Source organism: Mesoplodon densirostris, chromosome 11 (assembly GCF_025265405.1).
Source record: "Mesoplodon densirostris isolate mMesDen1 chromosome 11, mMesDen1 primary haplotype, whole genome shotgun sequence".
Classification (NCBI taxonomy): Eukaryota; Metazoa; Chordata; class Mammalia; order Artiodactyla; family Ziphiidae; genus Mesoplodon; species Mesoplodon densirostris.
This window is the reverse complement of record NC_082671.1, coordinates 37,746,726-37,769,341: the sequence shown is the minus strand read 5'-3', so window position 1 is coordinate 37,769,341 and position 22,616 is coordinate 37,746,726. Positions and strand designations below refer to the sequence as shown.

The following is a 22,616-nucleotide window of genomic DNA, read 5'->3' as shown; positions in this document are numbered from 1 at the left end:
TTAAGTGAAATAATCAGTTTATATTTCTGAGTTTTCTTTCCAGTTGTTGCATGTAGAAATAAAACTAAGAAATAGGTCAACTGTAAAAGCTTTTTCCTCTTCCTCACCTCATTACAGACTACTCCCTCTTTAGGATGGGTGAGAAAAGAGGGAACTAAGTTTATTTTTACACATATTACTGTATGAATTAAGAAAGGTATTCAAGAAGTGGTGTGCTATAGTGGAAAGAACATGAAATTTGGACTCTGAGGTCATAGGTTTCAGATTTCCATCTGGTTCTTGAGACTTGAATCAAGTAACTTTTCTAACCTCAGTTTCCTTATTTGTAAAAGATGAAAACTAATAAAACCTACCCTTTGGATTGTCAAAGGAATTATATGGTATTCCCCAAATAATTAAAAGACAGCTAAAAAGATGCATATCATTTTTGGAAGAGAAAATAAATTGAAATCACTTTTTAAAATGAGGCACATGAATATAAAGTCAGAAAATTTAGATGGCATCAGCAATGGGATTAATTTTTAAAATATATGCTATGGAGCCCTAAACACTTGCTATAGTTGGGACACAAATTTGAGTATGAACTTCCTAGCTGTCACCTCAAACAAGGAAACATGGCAAGTCAGCAAACCAACAGCATCCATCCATAAGGTTAAACACAAATTAGTAGTTTTGTGATTCCTCAAAAAGTGAAATATACAATTACCATTTGAACTGAAATTCCTAGGTACACACCCAAAATGATTGAAAACAGGTATTCAAACAGATACTTGTACATCAGTGTACATATTGTACATCATAGCAGCATTATTCACAATAGTAAAAGGTAGAAACCACCAAAATTTCCATCAATGGATGAATTATCTACAAAAGGTAGTATATCCATACTAGGAAATACTATGCAGCCATAAAAAGAAATGAAGTTCTGACACATGCTAAATCCTGATGAATTTCAAAATGCTAAGTGAAAGGAGTCAGACACAAAAGGTCACATTATTGTATGAGTCCATTTATATGAAATATCCAGAATAGTTAAATCCATAGAGACAGGAAGCAAATTAGGTTGCCAGGGGCTGAAGAGGGGGAGAAATAGGGAACGCCTGCATAATAGGTATGGGGTCTCCTTTGGGAATGTTGAAAATGTTTTGGAACTAGATAGAGGTGATGGTTGCACAACTTTGTAAATGTACGAAATGCCACCAATCGTGCACTTTTAAATGGTTAATTTTATGCTATGTGAATTTTACCTCAATAAAAAATAATGATAAATAGATTAAACAAAGCAAAACCAATCCAAAACCCAACAAATGAGTTGTCTGGAAAAGTACAACTATTTCTAATACTGAGGCCTGAAAGGACATTCTCTAAGGAAATAAACACTTAACAATATCTCTGAACATAATGCTGAGTGTCATATCATTCTTTAGAAGGTCCTTCAATAAAGGCTGATGTCCTGACTATGAAGGGAAGTATGGCAATAGGTATTTTAACTGGGAACCAGGGGGAGTATGGTGTTAGCAATGTGGCCCAAGCTTCACTGGTCTCTGACCAGCAGGCTTAAGGCAGAGATAATATTAAAAACATATAGAGGAAGAGATAGACTGCCTATCCTGCTATAATCCTTCATAAATGTTTCCCTTAGTCAAAATTTTGAAAGCTGTAGAGCAGGAGTGAGTTTGAGATTGCATTCCCTGTAGACCATGGGTGCAGGTTGCTAATTTAGAGGCTTGTGCTTTAAAAGTTAGCCAATCTGGAAACAGGAGTAAGATCCACTGGTAAATGAGGAGAACTTTGGAAGCAGGTAGTGACAGTGCTGAGTCAGTGAAGGTTCTCCTGAGAAAGTATAAGACCTGCTCAAACACTCAAAGAGTAATTATAAGCCCACATAGTTCCATGCAATAAATCATGCCCTCAGTATCTTTAAGGAGAAAAGGTTTCTTGTAGACTCCATGAGACCATGTATATAAAATCTTTTTGTAAAGTATAAAGTTTATACCAATTGTAGTTTTCATCGTTGTGACTATCTGGCTATAATACCTAGCATGTAAACAATGTATTTGAACAGAATTTTCACATACATTCATTCATTCTTCTTAACAGATACTTATTGAATATTAATTGTGTGCCCAAGAAGGATAGACAATATTATCAGCATTTTAGAAAAGAATAAATTGAGGTTCTGAGAACCTAAGATTTTCCCTAAGTCCCATAACTTGGAGACTCCAGACCTTTGGTTCCTAGTTCATTCCAAATCTTTCTGCCCCCAAGGGCAAAAACAACTATGGTCGCCAAACCCCTTTGTCTTCATTAATTACTAAATGTGATTATTTGATGCCTTGGGCAAAGGTTCACCATTTCTACTTCTGTCTGTGCAGTGGTATTTTCCTTAACTGCTGTTACATGGAGTTCTCTCTCAGAAGCCATGCTACCAAACACACACACAATGCTTAGCTGTACATTACTGGCTAACATTTAAATGTACATTGTGTGTTAGGTGTGGTGCTTAGAATTATGCAGACATATTCTCATTTAATCCTTAAAATAGCCTTCTTGGGCTTCCCTGGTGGCACAGTGGTTGAGAGTCTGCCTGCCGATGCAGGGGACACAGGTTCGTGCCCCGGTCCGGGAAGATCCCACATGCCGTGGAGCGGCTAGGCCCGTGAGCCATGGCCGCTGAGCCTACGCGTCTGGAGCCTGTGCTCCGCAGCGGGAGAGGCCACAACAGTGAGAGGCCCGCGTACCGCAAAAAAAAAAAAAAAAAAAAAAAAAAAAGCCTTCTGAGAAAGGTTCATCATCTCTCTTTTGTTTATATAGAAACTAAGGCTCAGAAAGATTAAATAACTTGCCCTAAGTCACAGGCAGAAATATAAATGGTCTGCAAATCCTTATAGGATATCAAAAGATTTCTGAAAATCAGAGGCTGACTTCTATGATTCCTACCTGGAGAGCCAGTAGGGTGTGGAACAAATGTTGAAAGTAAGCGACAGGGCTGGGTCCCCATCCAGTTTTGCTTAACTTCAGACTCACAGCTTAACTCCTCTGCTATCCTGAGACACAGGTCTAATACGTTTGTAATCATTTGATTCCCCACCCAGACAATTATGGTAATAAATTTGGGGTCATTATCATCGTAGTGGCTAAAATTTTCTATGTCAAGCACTTTTTAAAGTACTTAACAGTCCTAGAATTCAGGAATATTTGTAGATTTTAAAGTCCTCTGATAAAGGACAAGGAAGTGCCCATCCACGTAAGAGTATTTTTGAGGAGACAGCAAGCTTTTGCTAAGAAAAGTCAAAAGTCAAAAGTTCAGGTTACTGAGTATTATTCTGCTGTTGGATTCAGGATGTTGAAAAGCTAGTATCTATGCTTTTGACGAACATATTTTTCCATTCAGGTGTGTATAATGTAATAGGGCAAAATAATTTATTTGACAAAAATTATCATAGCGTGCCAGATATTGTGCTAGGTGCTGCCATGTAGCTGCTAGGGTTTAAGTATTCAAGAAGCGTCAGCTCTGCCAGTGTTGGAGGAAAAGGGAAGCGATTTTTACCAAACTGGGAAAATTTCATCTGAGATTCATTTCCCAGTCTATAAATGAGCAATCTGTACCAAACTGGGAAAACTTCATCTGAGATTCATTTCCTAGTCTATAAATGAGGGGGTTGGATATCCAGGTCTTAATCGTTTCTGTTTTTTTGACTGTGTGTGAAGGTTTCTCCTCTTCATCTGTCACTACTCCCATGTCAAAATATTCATCTCACACTATCCTAGCTTTGCAATTCATTAATTAGTTCAACAAACGTTTACTGAACGTTCCTGAAGTGTCAGGCACTAAAGGGGTGAAGCAAGGTTCCTCTGCTCATAAAGCTTACAGTTCAAAGGGATAAGACAATAAATAAATTAAAAAATAGGAAAACAAATGCATAAAAATACTCATTAACAATAAATAAATAAATAACTATAGGTTGGAAAGGTCTTAAGAAGGAAATAAGCAGGATGGCACGTTCTCTTTTTTTTCAGTCATATAATGTGATTGGCTCTTTCAATTCCAAAAACAACGACCTATCAAGGTTATCAGATTTTAAAAGGGGAAAAACGATAATACCTTACAACTAACTAGGGAACGAATAGCCATTACTCTTCAAGAAAACTGTATAGGGGCTGGCTTACTCTATCTTTTCCTTGGAATGTTAGAGGAGAGGCTTCTCAAATGAGCAGCGAGAGTAACTCACTTTTTTTTTTGGTAAGTCAGTCGGAAAGACAAAGCGAAAAGAGGGAACCAGGAGTCAGGGAAATTACCAGTCGTCTGGCCATCAAGATTTCTTTAAGTCTCTAAGCTCCCCTTGGCAGCGGTAATCAAGATGAAAGAAAACCACTGCCATGAACTTCAGTTTTCCCTTCAATATTACTGCCCGGTGGCAGGAACCTGGGAAGAAGAGGTCAAGGTGTGGTTTGGCAAGAGGCAGTTCCCGGGAGAGGCGCTGCGAAGGGCAGGGCGGAGAACAGCCGGAGAAGGTGGCAGAATGGGAGGGGAAGAAGGCGCTGGCACCCCGAGGTGAAAGCGCAGAAGTCTCTGCCGCGCGCGACTCAGGTGGCCCTTTCCCGCTCAGGTGAGCTCCTCCCGCGCCTCCCATTGGCCAAGGCGCCAGTGGCGCTTGGGAGGGCGACGCAGTCCGGTCTAGTTCAGGGTCTAGGGCGGCGCGTCACTTCCGGTAGCGCGGAGCTTGTAAAACACCCTGGAGAGAAAATGGCGGCAGCAGCGGCTTCAGCGCCTCAACAGCTCTCGGATGAGGAGCTTTTCTCTCAGCTCCGCCGTTACGGCCTATCTCCTGGCCCAGTGACGGAGAGCACCCGCCCGGTCTACCTCAAGAAGCTGAAGAAGCTTCGAGAGGAAGAGCAGCAGCAGCACCGGTCCGGGGGTCGCAGCACCAAGACGCGGAACAGTAATAACAATAACACGGCAACCGCCACGGTCGCCGCCGCGGGAGCAGCGGCGGCGGCCGTGGGGATGGGGGTCCGGCAGGTCTCAGGCGACCTCTCCTACTTACGGACTCCTGGGGGCCTGGGCCGGATCTCGGCTTCTGGCCCGGAGAGCCCCTTGGGAGGGCCCGGGGTCTCCTCGGCCGTCCCCACGGCTGGCAGCAAAGTACTGCTGGGCTTCAGCTCGGACGAGTCGGACGTGGAGGCCAGTCCCCGGGACCAGGCCGGCGGCGGCGGCAGCAGCGGCGGCGGCGGGAGGAAAGACCGGGCTCCGCTCCAGTATCGCGGGCTCAAACCGACGTCGGCGCCCCTGGCCTCTAGCGAGGTGACTAACAGCAACTCGGCCGAGCGGAGGAAGCCCCACTCGTGGTGGGGGACCAGGAGGCCGGCGGCTGCCGAGCTGCAGAGCCCGTCGGGGAGAGATGGGGCGGCGGACGACGGGGAGCAGGAGGGAGAGGACGGCGAGGATAGGGACCCGGAGGCCGAGGAGCCGCTGTGGTCCGGCCGGACCGTGAATGGCAGCCGGCTTCTCCCATACAGCTGCCGGGAGAACTATTCGGACTCGGAAGAAGAGGAGGACGACGACGTGGCCTCCAGCCGACAGGTATTGAAGGACGACTCCCTTTCCCGGCATCGGCCCAGGCGGGGCCATAGTAAGCCTCTCTCTCTCCTGCCTGCGAAATCGGCCGGCGGCCGACTGGAGACCTCAGTTCAGGGAGGGGGAGGAATCCCGATGAATGACAGGGCGGCGGCCGCCGGGTGTCTAGACAAGAGCCGAAACGTCGAAGAGTCGTCGTCGGCGGCGGCGGCGGAGCAGGGAGGAGGGTTTGATCCCCCGGACTCCAGCCCCATTCCTAGATACCGCGTTAACGCTAAGAAACTAGCCCCTCTCCTGCAGCCACCGCTCGCGGACGTGGACTCAACCTTGGATTCGTCCACAGGCTCCCTTCTTAAAACCAATAATCATATCGGCGGTGTGGCCTTCGGCGTGGACTCCCCCAGGATATTTTCCAACAGCCTCCCTCCCAGTGCGGCGGTGGCCGCCTCTAGTTCACTCAGGATCAATCACTCCAATCATACGGGCTCCAATCATACCTACCTGAAGAACACATATAACAAACCGAAGCTTTCCGAACCTGAGGAGGAACTTCTTCAGCAATTTAAAGGGGAGGAGGTGTCCCCAACTGGGGGTTTCAGTGCCCACTACTTGTCGATGTTTCTCTTAACTGCTGCCTGCCTATTTTTCCTCATATTGGGACTGACTTACCTAGGAATGAGAGGGACAGGAGTCTCCGAGGATGGAGGACTTAGCAGTAAGTATTAAACCCCGTGGGGAAGGCAACAAAGGGAATGTTGTTAGTGGTCGGCTCTCACCGCACTGGGCGTTTTACCCGAGGTGACTTCTGTCTGCAAGAACATGGTTTAATAGTGAAACACAACAGATAGAGTGCATTCGTATCATCTTTCTTTAAGAAAGAACATGATTACCATGATAAGAATGATAATCCGATGGCTGGTTTTAAGATTTTTCTGTATGAAGTATTGGGAAATTCAGAACATCTTATAAAAGAACAAAATATTACAAGCAAGTCTGTTAGTAAAATGCATTTATTTATACATGTGACTTAAATTTTCTTTTGGCCTTAAATAACCATATGTGGAGATGCCAATCCAATTACTCAACAGTTTGGAGATGTTTTGATTGTTCAGGGGCATCATATGCAGTGGGTTTTTTGTTTGTTTGTTTTTGTTTTCCCAAATTGAGTTGTGGTTCTAAAAGTCAGTGTAAGATCTCTTGAAATTCTGGTTAAATGTTTTGTAGTATTAAGTATATGTGTAGGTAGTTGTGTAATTTTTTTAAAGTGAATGAATACAGATAGAAAGTAGGAAGGCATACCTCTACATTGATTTCCCAGCCCGAAGCACCTCCCCTTCCACCAGTGAAAAAAAATAGTGGTAGGGAACTGCAGGGGTTTGCAGTTAGATTAATCTGGATTGGTCTCCAGGCCCTGCCTTTTACTTGCTAAATGTCTGTAGGCAGGTGTGTTCACTCATTCATTAAGCCAGCATCATCTGTGCTGTCCTTCAACACAGGAAGAAGATGAATACTGATGGTTTTGTGCTCTATGAAGGAAATAAGGATGGAGTAATTGGTGTATTCAACTTTAGAGGTAGAGTAGGAACTATTTGAAGTGAGCCCTGAAGCAGGAGAAGGCGACGGCCTTGTAGGGGACAGGAGAGCATTCTGGGCAGAGATTACAAGAGGAGGAAGAAAGGCCTTGAGTTGAGCAAGAGCCTTCCTGTAGGTTATAGTACCTTGAGCAAGGGGGAGTGAGCCAGAGTTTAAGCTTCCCTTGCAAAATCTGTAAAACGATGCTAATCTTGATTAGAATGATGCCTGGGAAGATTAAAAGAGAGAAAGTAAATTTAGTGCATGATGGACTGCTGAATACATAATTTCTCAATGTTAGGTCCTTCTCCCCTCCCCCTGCCCCCTGAAACTTCCTGCCCTTTTCACCCAACATGAATTCACTGTATCATGATTTGTATTTATAAAATTGGCTTACTCTTATTTTATTTCAAAATAGTGAATGATGCAGTTAGCAGACTTAAAGAGTGGAGTGAAAATAGTGTAAGCTTTGGTTTGGTATGGCCAATTCTAAGATAGTCAAATAATAGATTATGATATTCCTTAACTAGAGGATTTAGAAGGATTTAGAAGAGGGCTGAAATTGGTACCCTGGGAGCAAGAGTGATATATTGTATCCTGCCCCAGATATTGGAGAGAGACAAGAAATAAGGTCACACTAGAAGTTACAGTAGTAAAGTTCACATAAATGACATTACCCATGAGCAGTGCCTTCCTGCATGTTTGTTTCTCCAACAGAACCTGGTGTGTTCTGGCCCTTTTCTAAGAACTAAAGGCTTTGCACATATTATCACTCAATCTGCCCAACTCACAGAGGTAGATGGTGTCATCGTCACTCTAGAGATGAGGACAGTGAGACTCAAAGAAGTTAAGAAATGTACCCACAGTTGAACAGCTAGTGAGTGATAGGACTAAGATTTGGTTTCAGATTTTTTTTCAAATGTTAAGCCCATACTACTTTGGGTATTGTTTATAGAGAGCTTTCTAAATAAGAGGATACTTTTATTAGAATTAAGAAAATAATTGAATACTTGGTAGGATTTCATACAGAATTACTGATGTGCACAGGTCTCAACTAAGGTGACTTGTCACATCTTTCTTGTCACTCTTAAGAGGAATGGCTAATATTCTCTTACGTATTAAACTTTCAAATGGAATAGAAAGGGATAGGATTGCTAGGGCTTAGGTACCTGCCCTCCCCACCTCCACCATTGTGGAAGGAAGGAAATTATAAAGTGGTTTGCACTTTAATAAATGGTAAATATGAGGTAGCTTGGGTGATGGAAAGAACAGTGGCTGAGAGGTAAAGGATCTGGGTCCTAGGACTTGTCAAAATGACCTTAGTCAAGTTAACTTCTGAGCCTCATTCTTATAGACTAAATGGGAGTAATAATTTCGGCTGTCTATGGGGTTGTTGTGAGGATCAAATGAGATAGTTTGTAAGCAAGTTCAAAGTGATATTCAGAAGTTTAGATAAAATTTGTTATATTCCTGGTAAACTACAGTATATATGTAAAGAGAAATAGTTAAGTCATTTCTGTAAATACTTAGTAGTGTATTTCTTACCTATTCAAAATTTAATTTTTATTAAATTCTATTAAATACACGTTGTAGACATTGGTACAGATATTTGAGTCAAAGTGCGATGAATCCTTAAATGTAATATATACTTGACCTATTGTGTATCCTGGTAGAAAGAAGTGCCTGTTAGTTCAGTTAGTTTGCACACCTAATGGTGAATAACTTCACTCCCTATATTTATGTATTCTGAATCCTTTGTCATATTATAATGGTTAGCCAGTGCTTAACTGTAGGGTTCATTGGTCAAATAGTGTGCTTAAGGAAGTAGTTTTACTTTGAGTAATAATTTCACCAGAAGATTGTAGATTATATGTGAGAGTAAGCTTTAGTAAGCTTTCATTAGTTATCATTTAAATTATGTATAGCATATAATAGATTAGCCTTTTAAATAGTTCCTAATCATTTGTTCTTTAAAAACTTCTCATCAGTACCCTAATTTTATTAATTAAGTTACCTTTTATTAAATTACTATGAGTGTCTGCTTTCTCATCTGTAAAACTAGGGGGTTGGCTTTGATGATGTCTACGTTCTTTCCAGCTCTAAGGTTTAAGATTCTGACTTTGAACTGCCCTACCAAAACAGCTCAAGGATCAGCCTGCAGTCAGATTAGATCAAGACAACCCACCAAAAGAAAATAGAGAGGCAGAATAGATTAACTTTCTTAGGCTCATCTGATCATTATTAAAAGTTGTTTTTCAATTACAAAAGACATGATTTTTGTAGAAAATTTGAATAGAGATCTATGAAGCAAAAAATGAATCAGTATTGTTTACCTCTCCTCCTAGTCTCACACTCACCCCTGGCATAAATAAGTTCAAATAATAAATTAGAACTTTCTTTATGCTTTTCATGTAAATACATGCATTCATATATATGTATGTGTGTGTGCACATACACATTTTCATTCAACAGTAGAGTGCCTACTATGTGCCAAGCACTATTTTAAGCAGCAGGAATATGTGGAGAACAAGGCAATGAAATCTCTCTTCTCATGGAGCTTACATTCTAGGGGGGAAGATAGACAGCTAAACAAATAAGAATGTCAGATAGTTGCTAACACAAGGTAATGATAGTAACGTGAAAGGCATAAAACAGTCTGAATTTTATTTTAAGTAACATTCTACTATACATATTCTTCAATTTCTTTTTCCACTTAGTATTGTATAATGGGTAACTTTCCTTATAGTAAGTTTAAGTACAAAGGCATAATTTAAAAATCTCACATTTCACTGGTCCCTTTCTAGCCCTATAAAAATGCTAAAATCTCTGCCATCCTGAAAATGTTCTTTAATCCTCTGTTCTCCTCTCGCTCTTAGACTTATCTCAGCCAAGATTACTCTCTCCTCCCCTGCCATTCACTCAACCCCTGTCTAGTTTAGCTTTTTTTTTTTTTTTACCATCCATTCCTCTGTAACCTCTCTGTCACCAGTTACTCAATTGCCAACGGAGAGAAGCTTTAAAGTTCTTCTCTTCACCTCTTTGATACATTCAATACATTGACAATTCCCTTCTTCGTGAAACTCTCTCCTTTCCAAACTTCTGTATCACCACTCTCTTCTACTTTTCATTTATTTGTCTGCCTGTGTTTTAAATATTGGTGGTCTCTGGAACACTTATCCTTTCATACAGTTTTCCTAGGCAGTTTCATCCACTCTACTGGCTAATACCTCCCAATTTTATATTTTCATCTTAAATTTTTCTCTTTTGGGTTCTAGACTTAACCATTTATTAGACAATTTCTTCTGGATGTACCAGAAGTACTAACACCATCTGTACTCATCAGCTTTACTTCCTTTTACCTTGTTTCTCCTGTTTTGTTCCCTGTTTTAGTTAATGGCATTTCCATCCACCCAGAGCTCAAGCTAAAAACCTTGAATTTGCCTTGATTCCTTCCTTTCCTCCATCTTCCTACGAAACCTCAAACCACAGTCTATCTTGTTACCAAATCCTGTAGTTTTACCTGCTCCCTATCTTTTGACTCAATCTATTTCTTTCCATTCCCCACTGCTCTAGGCTAGTCTCTTGCCTGAACTGATTTTAGCAGTCTTCTAACAGTTGTCCGTGCTTCTCGGCTGTAGCTCTTCCCGTCTGTTTTTCAGTGTCAGAGCAATATTTCTAAAACAAGAATGCAGTAATTCATTCATGCTTAAAATTACTCAATGGTTTTCCCTTACTCATTGGATAGAATGTAAACTCCTTGGCTAAACTGTTCATGATCTAAGTATGCCTGCTCTTTCTAGCTTCATTTCTTAGCAGTCCCTGTTGCGGTACGCGGGCCTCTCACTGTTGTGGCCTCTCCCGTTGCGGAGCACAGGCTCCGGATGCGCAGGCCCAGCAGCCATGGCTCACAGGCCCAGCCACTCCACGGCATGTGGGATCTTCCCGGACCGGGGCACAAACCTGTGTCCTCTGCATCGGCAGGCGGACTCTCAACCACTGCGCCACCAGGGAAGCCTAGCAGTCCCTGTTATCACACTTTACTTTCTGGAAAACTGGAACTTTCTGGAACACTACTTGGTGTTCACTGAATATGTCACTGAGATTTTTGTGCCTTTGTGCATGTACAGGTTGTTTCTTCCTCTCTATTAACTGCTATTCGTTCTTAAAAGTCTCACCTCTGGATGTCTTCTCTGTCTCCCTATCCTCTTTACCCTAGAGTTTGGCCCATCATTCTCTACTCAAAGAAGATCTTATGCATCCTTCATAGCATTTATTTCATGTTTATAATTGTGTATGTCCACTGTGCCAGATAGATTACCAGCTCCTTGAGGTAATGTTCCTACAGGAGGAATTGAGTACACTGGAAAAGAGCACAGGATCTTTCATTTCTCTCTCTTGACCACAGGGTCATGAGCCTGGATGACTGAGAGAACAGTAATACCATTGACAGGAAATAGAGATGTTGAAAAGGGATCTTTTTGGGGGGAAGGTGGCATAGAGAAAATGAGTTTATTTGGGACTTATTTTTTGAGTTATTCAAGTAGCAATATCTTGTAGGCTATTTTAGTTATATAACTGGATTAAAGATAAGAGACTGATGCTTAATGTGAAAGTAAAGTACTGTTTACTAAAGGAATAGATACCTTTTTAATATTTGTTTCTTCTTTCCGTGTGGGTGTTTTGTTCTTAAAGACAAGACTGAGTGCTGCAAAAGGTACCACAGTTTTTAAAAAATTATAGTTTTACTTTTTTAAGTAGTTAGACTAGCCAAAAGGTCAAAACTTTGAATCTGTAATGAAATGGGCATAAGGATTTTGAAAAGTAGTTTTTGCCCTCATTCTTGAAGAATGAAAGCTGAGTGAGAAGTTGACTACTTTGTAAGAACAAAAAATTTCTTAGACCTCTAAGAATATTCCTGGGAATACCAGGGGATTGCATATCCCAGTCTGATGATTTGAGAAATTAAAATCTACTATGTAAAAATGTCTTTCATCTGAAAATTATCTCTAGCATAATTTAAAATAAAAATCATCAGAGTGAAAACTTGTAAGTTCCCTATGAGTGTATTCATGGAGCCTAGTTTGAAACATTGGCATAGATATCAGGGCTTGGATCATTGAAGAGGCAACCTGGGTTTGAATTTGGGCCCTTCCTCTTGTTAGCTTTTTTATTAAAGGCAAGTTGCTGAACCCCTGTAAACCTCAATATTCTCATCTGTAAAATAGAGTTAAGTGAGAATTAAATGAAATAATGCATGTAAAGTACTCGACTCAGCACATGACACATAGGAATAATAATAACAGCAGCTAACCCTTATGTAGCACTTTGTGCCAGGCACTGAGCCTAAACAGTTATAATTGTCAAGTAATCTTCATGAGGCAGATACTTATCCCATTTTATAGATAAAGAAACTGAGACACAGAGAAGTTACATAACTTGCCTAGGGTCATGAGTGCAGAGGCAGTATTTGGACTCAGATAGTGGCACTTAAGCACCCTGCTAGATTGCCTTTTAATATGTGCAAGTACATAAGGGCTCTGTATATGTTCTCCACTATTATTATTATCTAGGAAATTATGAAAGATATAGATGGGTGAAGCTGCTTAATGCATGAAATCCTAGAAGTGCCAAGGATAATCTTTGAAACCTAACAACGTTAGTACAAGAAAGTACAAATTTGTACTCACTTGACGATTAGGAATCATGTGGAACTGTTTATCCTTCTATAAGGTTTTAGATTAATTAATTCATTGATATATGAGGAGGGCAGTCTGCTATAATATACAAATTATATAATATGTAAAATTATAAGGCATATGATACTATTTCTAATTTTTTAAAGATTTGCATAGTCTCAAAACTGGTGGGGATAGTGGTCCTCTGATTAGCATTACCATTTTTTAATTAAAATTTTTAAAAATTATTTTATTTTTATTTTTTGGCCACACGGCATTCCCTGACTAGGGATCGAACCCGCGCCCCCTTGTTGGAAGCACGGAGTCTTAACCACTGGACCACCAGAGGAGTCCCCTACATTACCACTTTAAAACTTAGGTTTTCCATTGTTCATTTTCAAGATGTAAAAATCTTTTAGTATATTTGTTCTCCCTTTTTTTGCACCTTTTAAAAAAGCTTTGAATGTATTTTCCCTATGCGTATATTTGTTTCAGTGGGAATGAAGCATTCTGTAATTTCAGGGATGTTTTAAAAAATTAGATATTTTTATGATTCCTCAGTAGAGTTATGAAGTTTTAAAATAGCTTCTCCTTGCTCACTAATCATTCTATATATTTACCTATCTGAAAAATATTTTGTATAAATAAAAGGAACCTCAGAGCAAAGGGGTTATAACGTCAGTGCAAAGAGATATTTAGTTTATAAGAGTATAAAAATGAAGTATACCTTGGACTTCCCTGCTGGCGCAGTGGTTAAGAATCCTCCTGCCAATGCAGGGGACACGGGTTTGAGCCCTGGTCTGGGAAGATCCCACATGCTGCGGAGCACCTAAGCACGTGCGCCACAACTACTGAGCCTGTGCTCTAGAGCCCACGTGCCGCAACTACTGAAGCCTGCGAGCCTAGAGCCCACGCTCTGCAACAAGAGAAGCCACCACAGTGAGAAGCCTGTGCACTGCAACAAAGAGTAGCCCCCGCTCGCCGCAACCAGAGAAAGCCCATGCGCAGCAACGAAGATCCAATGCAGCCAAAAATTAAATAAGTAAATAAATAAATGAAAAATGAAGTATACCTTAAACTTTTGGAAATCTGTAAAATATATGGTAAGCAAGTAGTAGTAACTTCTTTACGAAAAGCATATTACTAATGGTATATCTTTATTCTAATCCTGTATTAATTTATTATACACTAAAAATTGCTACTATTTAATTTGGGAATCCAGCACAATACTAATTGTAGAAATTATTATAACGTATTGTCTCATAACTTTACTTTTTTAATTTTCTCATAACTTTATATTTTGGCTTTCATACTCAGAATTTATTTTTAACAGATTTTAAAGTGAAACAGTAGCAGTATATTTGGATTTTGCTATTTTATTAATGCATATTTTAACCTGAATCACACAAGTGATAGTTAAAAAAAATTACGTAAAATTTGATCTAATTAATATTCCTTATTAGCATCACTGTCAAAAATAATTTTTAAACAAGAGTTGAACATGCCGCAGAGCAACTCAGCCCGTGCACTGCAACTACAGAGCCCAAGTGCCACAACTACTGAAGCCCGTGTTCCCTAGAGCCCACATGCTGCAACTACTGAGCCCGTGTGCTGCAGCTACTGAGGCCGCATGCTGCAACTACTGAAGCCCGCACTCCTAGAGCCCATGCTCCGCGACATGAGAAGCCACCACAATGAGAAGCCCATGCACCATAATGAAGAATAGCCCCTACTTGCCACAACTAGAGAAAGCCCGTGCACAGCAATGAAGACCCAACACAGCCAAATAAATAAATAAATAGATAGATAGATAGATAGATAATATATATTTGTGTGTATATATATATATATATATATATATATATATATATATATATATATATCTTAAAAAACAAAACAGAACAAGAGTTGACCAGGAAGGAAGTGTTTAGGTTTTAATATTTATTTATCTAACATTTTATAGTTAAATTTTACATGTTTTACATCATTCTTTTGAAAATATATTTCTAAGGAAATTAGCTTTTTAAAAAGATTGTAAAAATTTATACCAACAGGTAATATCTCAAAATAGGATAAGTCTGTCACATTGAAGCCGTCATTATTATTTTTACAAGATCTTAATTTTTTTTCTTTATTTCTAGAGGTATAGAGTTTAATATTATACCACTTGTTTTGCCTGGGTAGCAGAGTTATTGCTCTATGTCCATAGTTTTTTGCTTAAAATGTTTTTGCAAGATGACTTCTAAATTCATCTTTATAATTATGTTGATATCAAATGGCAAGCTAACATTTAAAATAAGGCTGGGCGCAAAACTGCAAGTTGAGTGATAAGTGATTAAGTATACACCAACAATTGCTCTCCTGTCCTGAATATACATGAATGGAAAAAAATCCTTTAGGAGCAGTGGGCATTTTAACACATAGTACATCAATTTTGTTTTGCAGTTAGAGACCCCTTTTATGTGTGTATATATGTACAAAAGGAATTTGCTGATTGTGGCTAATTCTTGAAAGCACTTTATACTTATAAAGGAAGCTTTTGCTCTGTAGGAATTTACCTAGGTATAATTTTTTTTAATGTTAATTTATTTTTTATTTATTTATTTTTTCTTATTAGTCATCCATTTCATACACATCAGTGTATACATGTCAACCTAGGTATAATTTTTTAAACACATATAAAAAGGGTCATTGAAATTAATTAGCAGGAGGAAATCTTAGCATATTTGTTTCTTCCAGTCCCTGGGCTATGGCTTAGAATCTTGGTCAACCTTGGTAATGACTTCTGGGTTTAGAAGGACGCCTACTACAGTAACACAAATGCTTTCTTGCTTGATTTAGTTCTCCTGTTCATTCATCCATTTACTCACTCATAAATGATTTATTGAGCGCCTACTATGTGATACCAGAAGATGAGTATATACTTTTTAGAATTGTAGGAGGGATACTGTTTCCCCAGCACACCGCCTCCCTCTCCCTCCCAGCACCCCCATTCTCTTCTTTCTCCTAAAATGCACTAGCTAGCCTTCAGAACTGAGATTTGGTTACTGTGCAACATTGTTTCAGATTTGTCTATTGTGACTCTGGAAACATGACTTTAAAAATTAGTTTCTGCAAATTTGAGTATGCCCTATGATAAAGTTTACTACAAAAGAAATAGTTTCATTTCTTACAGGATTTTAGAAGTAATTTAAGAGCAAAAAAGGAAGAGACATGAAGAATGAATTTGTCAAAAATGAAAATATTATCAATTTGAAATGTTTATGATTGTGGTTTAAGATGTTCTAGAAATGTTCTTATGCTTATGACAAAAGACTTACTTTGTTTTTTAAGATAAGAAAATCATCTTTAAATGTCCCTTCTTTTAGATTCCAAAGCCTTAAATGATAAAAGCATTTATTGAGAACTTTCTATGTGTGAGCACCTTTATATTAATTTCCATGAGGGAAACTATTAATATTATCTCCATGAGAAAACTGAAATATAGAGGGAATAGGGTTAGGTGTGACTTATCTTAAGATCCCACAGCTACTAAGTTTTAAAGCCAGCAATTGAACCCATGATCTGACTAAGGGTCCACAGTCTTAGCCACTGGGAAGCCGTAGATTTTCCTATGTATCTTTTCTCACCTACTAACTTTATTTGGGCAGGTAAATCGCTTGTGACCTCTGGGCTTTGGTTTTTGCATCTGTCAGATGAGGGGATAGTAAAATCAGCTCTTACTTCCAGCCAGTGACTTTTGTAGGGAACTGATGTGATAATGTTTATGGAAATGCTTTGGAGAAATTAGAAGTGATGTATAAATGTATATTTTTAATGCTGTAAGAATTTCCCAGCTATATTAGTTTAATTTAAGCAGCACATGTTCAGCACTATGACATGTCCTGTCCGTAATGTTAATAAGTAATGGAAGAGTTGGTTAAATTTATAGTTCTTACCGGTATTTTTAAAAACTTTCTCTCAAGTTGTCTGAGCAGATAAAAGGAATCATCTTTTTACATTACCTAGTTAGTGCCTTATCTCTAGGTGCTGAAAAAGAATTTTCTGTCTTTGCAGTTATATTAATGTAATAGATTATGAAGCACAATTTGAAACTAGATTTTAGCCTCCTGGACTGCTAGAAGGTAGACTTGCTGATAGGAAAGACAGAGATGGGATACATTGCTTTAATCCAAAATATAGCAGTGAATTTGAGACAGAAAAACATTTCTTAGGAATATGGATGAGTCTTCTGTTAACATTATCTAAGGACAGACAGTACTTGCAGCTGATAGAGAATGGCCTGTCACATGCTGTTCTTCATCCAGTTTGTAAAATACCTTGAGTACTATTATTGGTAAAGTGGGAAGGTGAGGTGTGTCCCCATGAATAGGCAATAGATTGAATGGGGGTAATCAAGAAATTGGGGGGGATGAAATAATAAAATGAATTTGATAAACATTAAAATCATGCTAATTAAATTATAAGGAATTTAAAGTACATTAGGATCTTCAGTCTCCTAGATAATTCATATGAAGCACATAATAAAATTTTCATCTCATTTTGCATTTGAAATTGTATCAAAGATGTGGTTTCAGACCAGAGCTGTCTAATAGAAATATAAACCACATGTGTAATTTTAGTTTTTCCAGTAGCCATATTAAAATGTAAAAAGAAACAGGTGAAGTTAACTTTAATAATAGATTTTACTTAATCTGGTAATCTAGAATATTATCATTTCAACATAATCAGTTTAAAAATTATTGAGATATTTTACATTCTTTTTTTGTACTAACATTCTATTTTATACCTACAGCCTGTCTCAAATCAGACTAGCTAAATTTCAAGTGCTCAGTGGCCACATGTGGCTAGTGGCTACTATATAGGATAGCGCAGCTCTAGACTGCCCTGAGTTATGGAGTTATATTGTTGATTTAATGAGATCTAACAGCTACTGATTTTGAATCTTACAATGTGCCTTGCCTTGTGTTCTCTATAATATTTTCAGTTAATCTTTATAGTAACTCCATGATGCAGATTTTACTCTTCTCATTTTATAAATACAGTGATGTATAAGAGATGTTAATTTATTTAAGGTCTAGTCTGTAGGAGAGCAGGGATTTAAAACCAAGTCTGACCCTAAAATTCTTGTCCTTTTCATTGTATTGCACTGTTTTAAAGCATGGCCACTTACCTAAGGCAGGTTGGTGAATGAGATTTAGTTCTTCCACTGCTCAGTTATTTTTGATTCACTGCAGTGACTTTTGATTTAATTAGTCCTTATTTTAAAATATAAATACAGAGCATTTTTAGGTTAAAGTGGAAGAGGTATCCCCTAAATTCTTACTTATATTTCTAATTGGGAATATTCCTTTATATTCTTTTCACCATGTCCTGTTGTAAACTGCTTTGTATAGCTCTTCAAAGTAGACATGTAGGAGGGAGGGATGACCTTTTGATTCTGGCACATGACTCTTTGGGGAGATAAGGGAAAAGTCAGCTACTATTGAGAAAAATGAAAACAGGATGACTAATATAACTTGTTGTAGTAAAAAAAATTTTTAAGGTTTCAGTACCTCACTTTGAGAAAGATTTTGGGATGATCTTATTCATCATGCTCTTTGAATTATAAAAATTATCTCAGTTCTTTTGCATGGTGTTATTTTATGATGGATTTATACTTAACAACATTAATGAATTTGAGTAATTTCTTTGAATTACATTTAGATTCATAGACAATGTTTGCTCACAAAGACAAGCTGTTTACTTCTAAAAGAAAAAAATGGACAGTCCTTAATTTTTGAATGGTTATCTTCCAGATCATGTGTAAAATAGTTGTTTGAACTTGGAACATATCTAACTACACTGTTTCTGAGTTCCCAGGCTAGCCCATAGAAGCCTATTTAAAACCATATCCTATTTTAAAAACACTAATTCAAAAAGATACATGCGCTCTAATGTTCACAGCAGCATTATTTATAATTGCCAAGATAAGCAACCTAAGTGTCCATCAACAGATAAATGGATAAAGAGGGTGTGGCATATATGTATATATACAATGGAATGCTACTCAGCCATAAACAATAATGAAATTTTGATATTTACAACAACGTGAATGGACTTGGAGGGTATTATGCTAAGTGAAATCAGTTAGAGAAAGACAAATACTCTATGATATTACTTATATGTGGATTCTAAAAAATACAACAAATTAGTGAATATAAGAAAAAAGCAGACTCACAGTTATAGTGAACAAACTAATGGTTACCAGTGGAGAGGAAAGGGAAGAGGGGCAACGTAGAGGTGGGGGATTAAGAGGTACAAACTATTTTGTCTAAAATAAGCTACAAGGATATATTGTACAACACAGGGAACATAGCCAGTGTTTTATAACTGTAAATGGAGTATAGCCTTTAAAAATTGTGAATCACTGTATTGTACACCTGTAGCTTATATTGTATAGCAACCATACTTCAATTAAAAAAAAACATATCCTGTCTTAGTACTAGTATAGTATTGGTATAAGTTTTAGGTCCTCAGAGTGTGGGTCATGTTCTGTGGGAGCTGGATTAGGAGGAAGCAAGTTTATTTTTGGCTTTTTATGTTTTCTCTTCTTATACTTTTCTGTCTCTTAATTCCTGTTCTTATGCTGGCCTAAGCTTCTTGGTGTTCTGCTGTGATCTTGGTTAAACATCTAAGTGCTCAGTACTTCAAATTTTTTCCTTTTTTAAAGAAATTGAGATATAATTGACGTATAACATTGTGTTAGTTTAAGGTGTACTACGTAATGATTTGATATATGTATGTTTTGTGAAATGATTCCACAATAAGTTTAGTTAACATCCATCACCATATATAGTTATATTCTTGTAACAAGAACTTTTAAGACCTACTCTCTTAGCAGCTTTCATTTATACAGTACAGTATTGTTAAATAGTCACCACACTGTACATTACATCCCCAGGACTTATTCATCTTATAACTGGAAATTTGTACCTTTTGACCACCTTCACCCATTTCACCCACCTCCCTACCCCCCACCTCTGGCTGCCACCAGTCTGCTCTGTTTGTACAAGTTTGTGTTTTTTTTTAGATTCCACATACAAGTGAGATTGTATAGAATTTGTCTTTCTCTGTCTGACTTATTTCATGTTGTATAATGCTCTATAATAAATAGTAAGTCCACTTACTGGGTGCTTGGCAAGTATAAACATAAATGTTTACACTTAAGCATTTAAGTCTTAAGCATTTTTTACATGATTTGATAAATGAAGAATCTGTAATGAAAGATTAGGCTAATCACGCTGTCCAAGGTTATAGGTCAGAGAGGGGAGTTGTGGCGTTATGTTGTTGGTTGAACTGTGGCAGTATGATTTGAAAGCTCATCCCCTAACCATTGTACTATACTGCATTTCTCTCTCGCATTCCCTCTTCCCCTTTTACCAAATTGGAACTCTTTATTTTCTCAGTTCAGATACTTTTAGCTAAATTATAGAGAAATCCATTTGATTGAATTAATTCACAATATTATAGAATTCTGATAATAAAAATGATGTGATTTTATGACAAAATTTGATAATGTGATTATCTTTAGTGAGGATTGAGCCAATATGGAATCAGAACTTAACCCAGCTTCCCTAAATCATCCTTCATCTTTATATGTATAGTTAGTTGGGTTGCCTACTTTTTTCAGTTAGAAGTTAGGTCCATAGTGCTCAACTTATGTGCTGAAAACATTTTGGGAACACCACCCATTACAAGGTATTGTCTGAGGACCTAACAAATGATTTGCCCTTCTCATATTGTTCTATTATTTTTCAACTACGTATCAATACTGATATGATTAGAATACAAAAAAATTACATATTCATGGTAGAATTTTGTCATATTTTCTTAGTATGTGAATACTAAAAATACTACTTTGGGGATCTGAACATCTTGATATAAATGAAGAAGTCCTTTTACTTAAAAAGTGAAGAAACACTGCTTAAAGCATGCTATAAGGAAATTGTATATACTGGTTATATTTTAGAATTTGTTTTCAAGACAATCATAGTGAATGTTGGGAAATCAGTTGTAATGTTTTAAATGACTGACTGACCAACCTGCCAACTGGTAAAAGCCCTTTAATCTTCTCAGAGGTGATTGCACTTTAAATACAGGATCTTTGTTAACCCAGCTTCTCTCTCTGATTAGTGAAATTTTTGGCATTTAGTGTAAAATTCAGGTATTACAAGAAGGTTTTTGGCAGGGAGCCTTGCCTTGGGGTCTTCCATTTCATCTCTTTCTAACTCACAGATTTTCTGAGAACTCTGTCATTTCTTCTCAGTACCTCCATGGCAGAGACAAATGAGGAATGGAGTAGTGGTATATTGTGTTATTTTGTAAACTGAGTGCCGTCTATTTTTTAATTTCATGCGAGGATTGGGAAAAGAAAAAAAAGCTAAGATTTATTCATCTCTTTCCTCCCCATATTGGTATGCATAGTCACAAAACATCCCATTTTATGTTAGTTTACTAGATAGAGTCTCAGAGAGGGTGACTTGCCTAAGGTCACAAGTCATAAACTTTGGAACAAGTATTCCTTGCTCCAGAGAGGTTTTTTTTTTCCATTTTACCTCACTGCCTTTCAGTGTGAAAAGATATTTTTCATTCATCTAAATGACTTAACTTCAGAAGTAAGCATTACTTAGTGGAAAGTTTTATTTAAATTTAAAAAATTTAATTTGTGTTTTAAAGTTTAAAGATTATACTAGGTTGAAATTAATTTATTAAAGTTTTAAATTATATTAATACTGTGTCATCCAAGAAGGAAAAAGGATAATCATCCAATTACTTTGAAAATATTTAGTACCTTTAAAAAAAATTCTGTAATATTTGAGTTAGAAAATGAGAGAAACTAGAGTGATTCAGTGTCCTTGCCTGAATTTTGTTGTAGGCGGAATATCAGTCCAAATACATTAAAAAAAAATAGGAATACAACATTCTGTTGGGTTGGTTTAGACTGCTTATTTTATTTTTTAAGCAAACACTTCCTATCTTCTTTAAAATTCTTTTTTGGTAATAAATTTTGTAATGGATTTTGTAAATCCATAGTGTATGAATTTTGATGTTTAAAAAGCAAGATTAAATAGCCTATAGTAGGATGTACAATTTGGGAAAAAAACAGCTTAAAGTAGTAAATCAAAATTCTGGCAAGTCAGTTTGCTAACTAGAGCAGACATAATATGAATGTAAATAAATATGTTATCTTGTGCTTTAATTTACAAGACTTTTTTTCTACCAGTTTACTACAGGGTTGTTGCCATACTTTTTTTTTTTTTTTTTTGGCTATTTTTGTTAATAAATTCTGGTTCTGGGGAAAGGAAGAAGGAAGGTTACACTGAATAAATAAAAGTAGATAAAGCCAACATTTTTGCCATATACGATCACCTTAGAGTTTAAAGGACTTTTAGAAGTCACTAGCTACTTTGTGCAGTGGCATTTGAGAGAAGATGATGTTTTAGTTGGGCTCTTTTGGACATAAAGACAGTCTTAAGAAACTGAGGGTTTACTCTGAGGATGTGTGTGGGCTAGTACTGTAAAGACTTTAGGAAATCAATTCATCTCAAGGAGCTCTGGGTCTGTACTTGTGTGTGTGCCTCTGTCTTGGCACTGTCCTGAATTTTGCATGCAATTATTTCACTTAATTCTTAAAACAATCCTGAGAGCCAGGTATTATTAGCATTCCCTTTAGATGAGGAAACTGAGGTTTAGGAGAAACTTGTCTAAAGTCAGTAAGTAGTAGAACCAAGATTTGAATACCGATAATC

The 22,616-nt window shown here is 37.8% G+C and overlaps 1 protein-coding gene across 1 annotated transcript in view; it reads left to right on the top strand.

The window, feature by feature from the left end:
• Positions 1-4,731: 4,731 nt before the first annotated feature.
• The window catches only part of LEMD3 (LEM domain containing 3), a 67,668-nt gene continuing 49,783 nt past the window's right edge, over positions 4,732-22,616 (top strand). Inside the window, exon 1 of the mRNA XM_060113439.1 lies at positions 4,732-6,293. Within this exon, the coding sequence (XP_059969422.1) occupies positions 4,748-6,293 (1,546 nt within the window). The 5' untranslated portion in view covers positions 4,732-4,747. The remainder of the gene's footprint in view (positions 6,294-22,616) is intronic.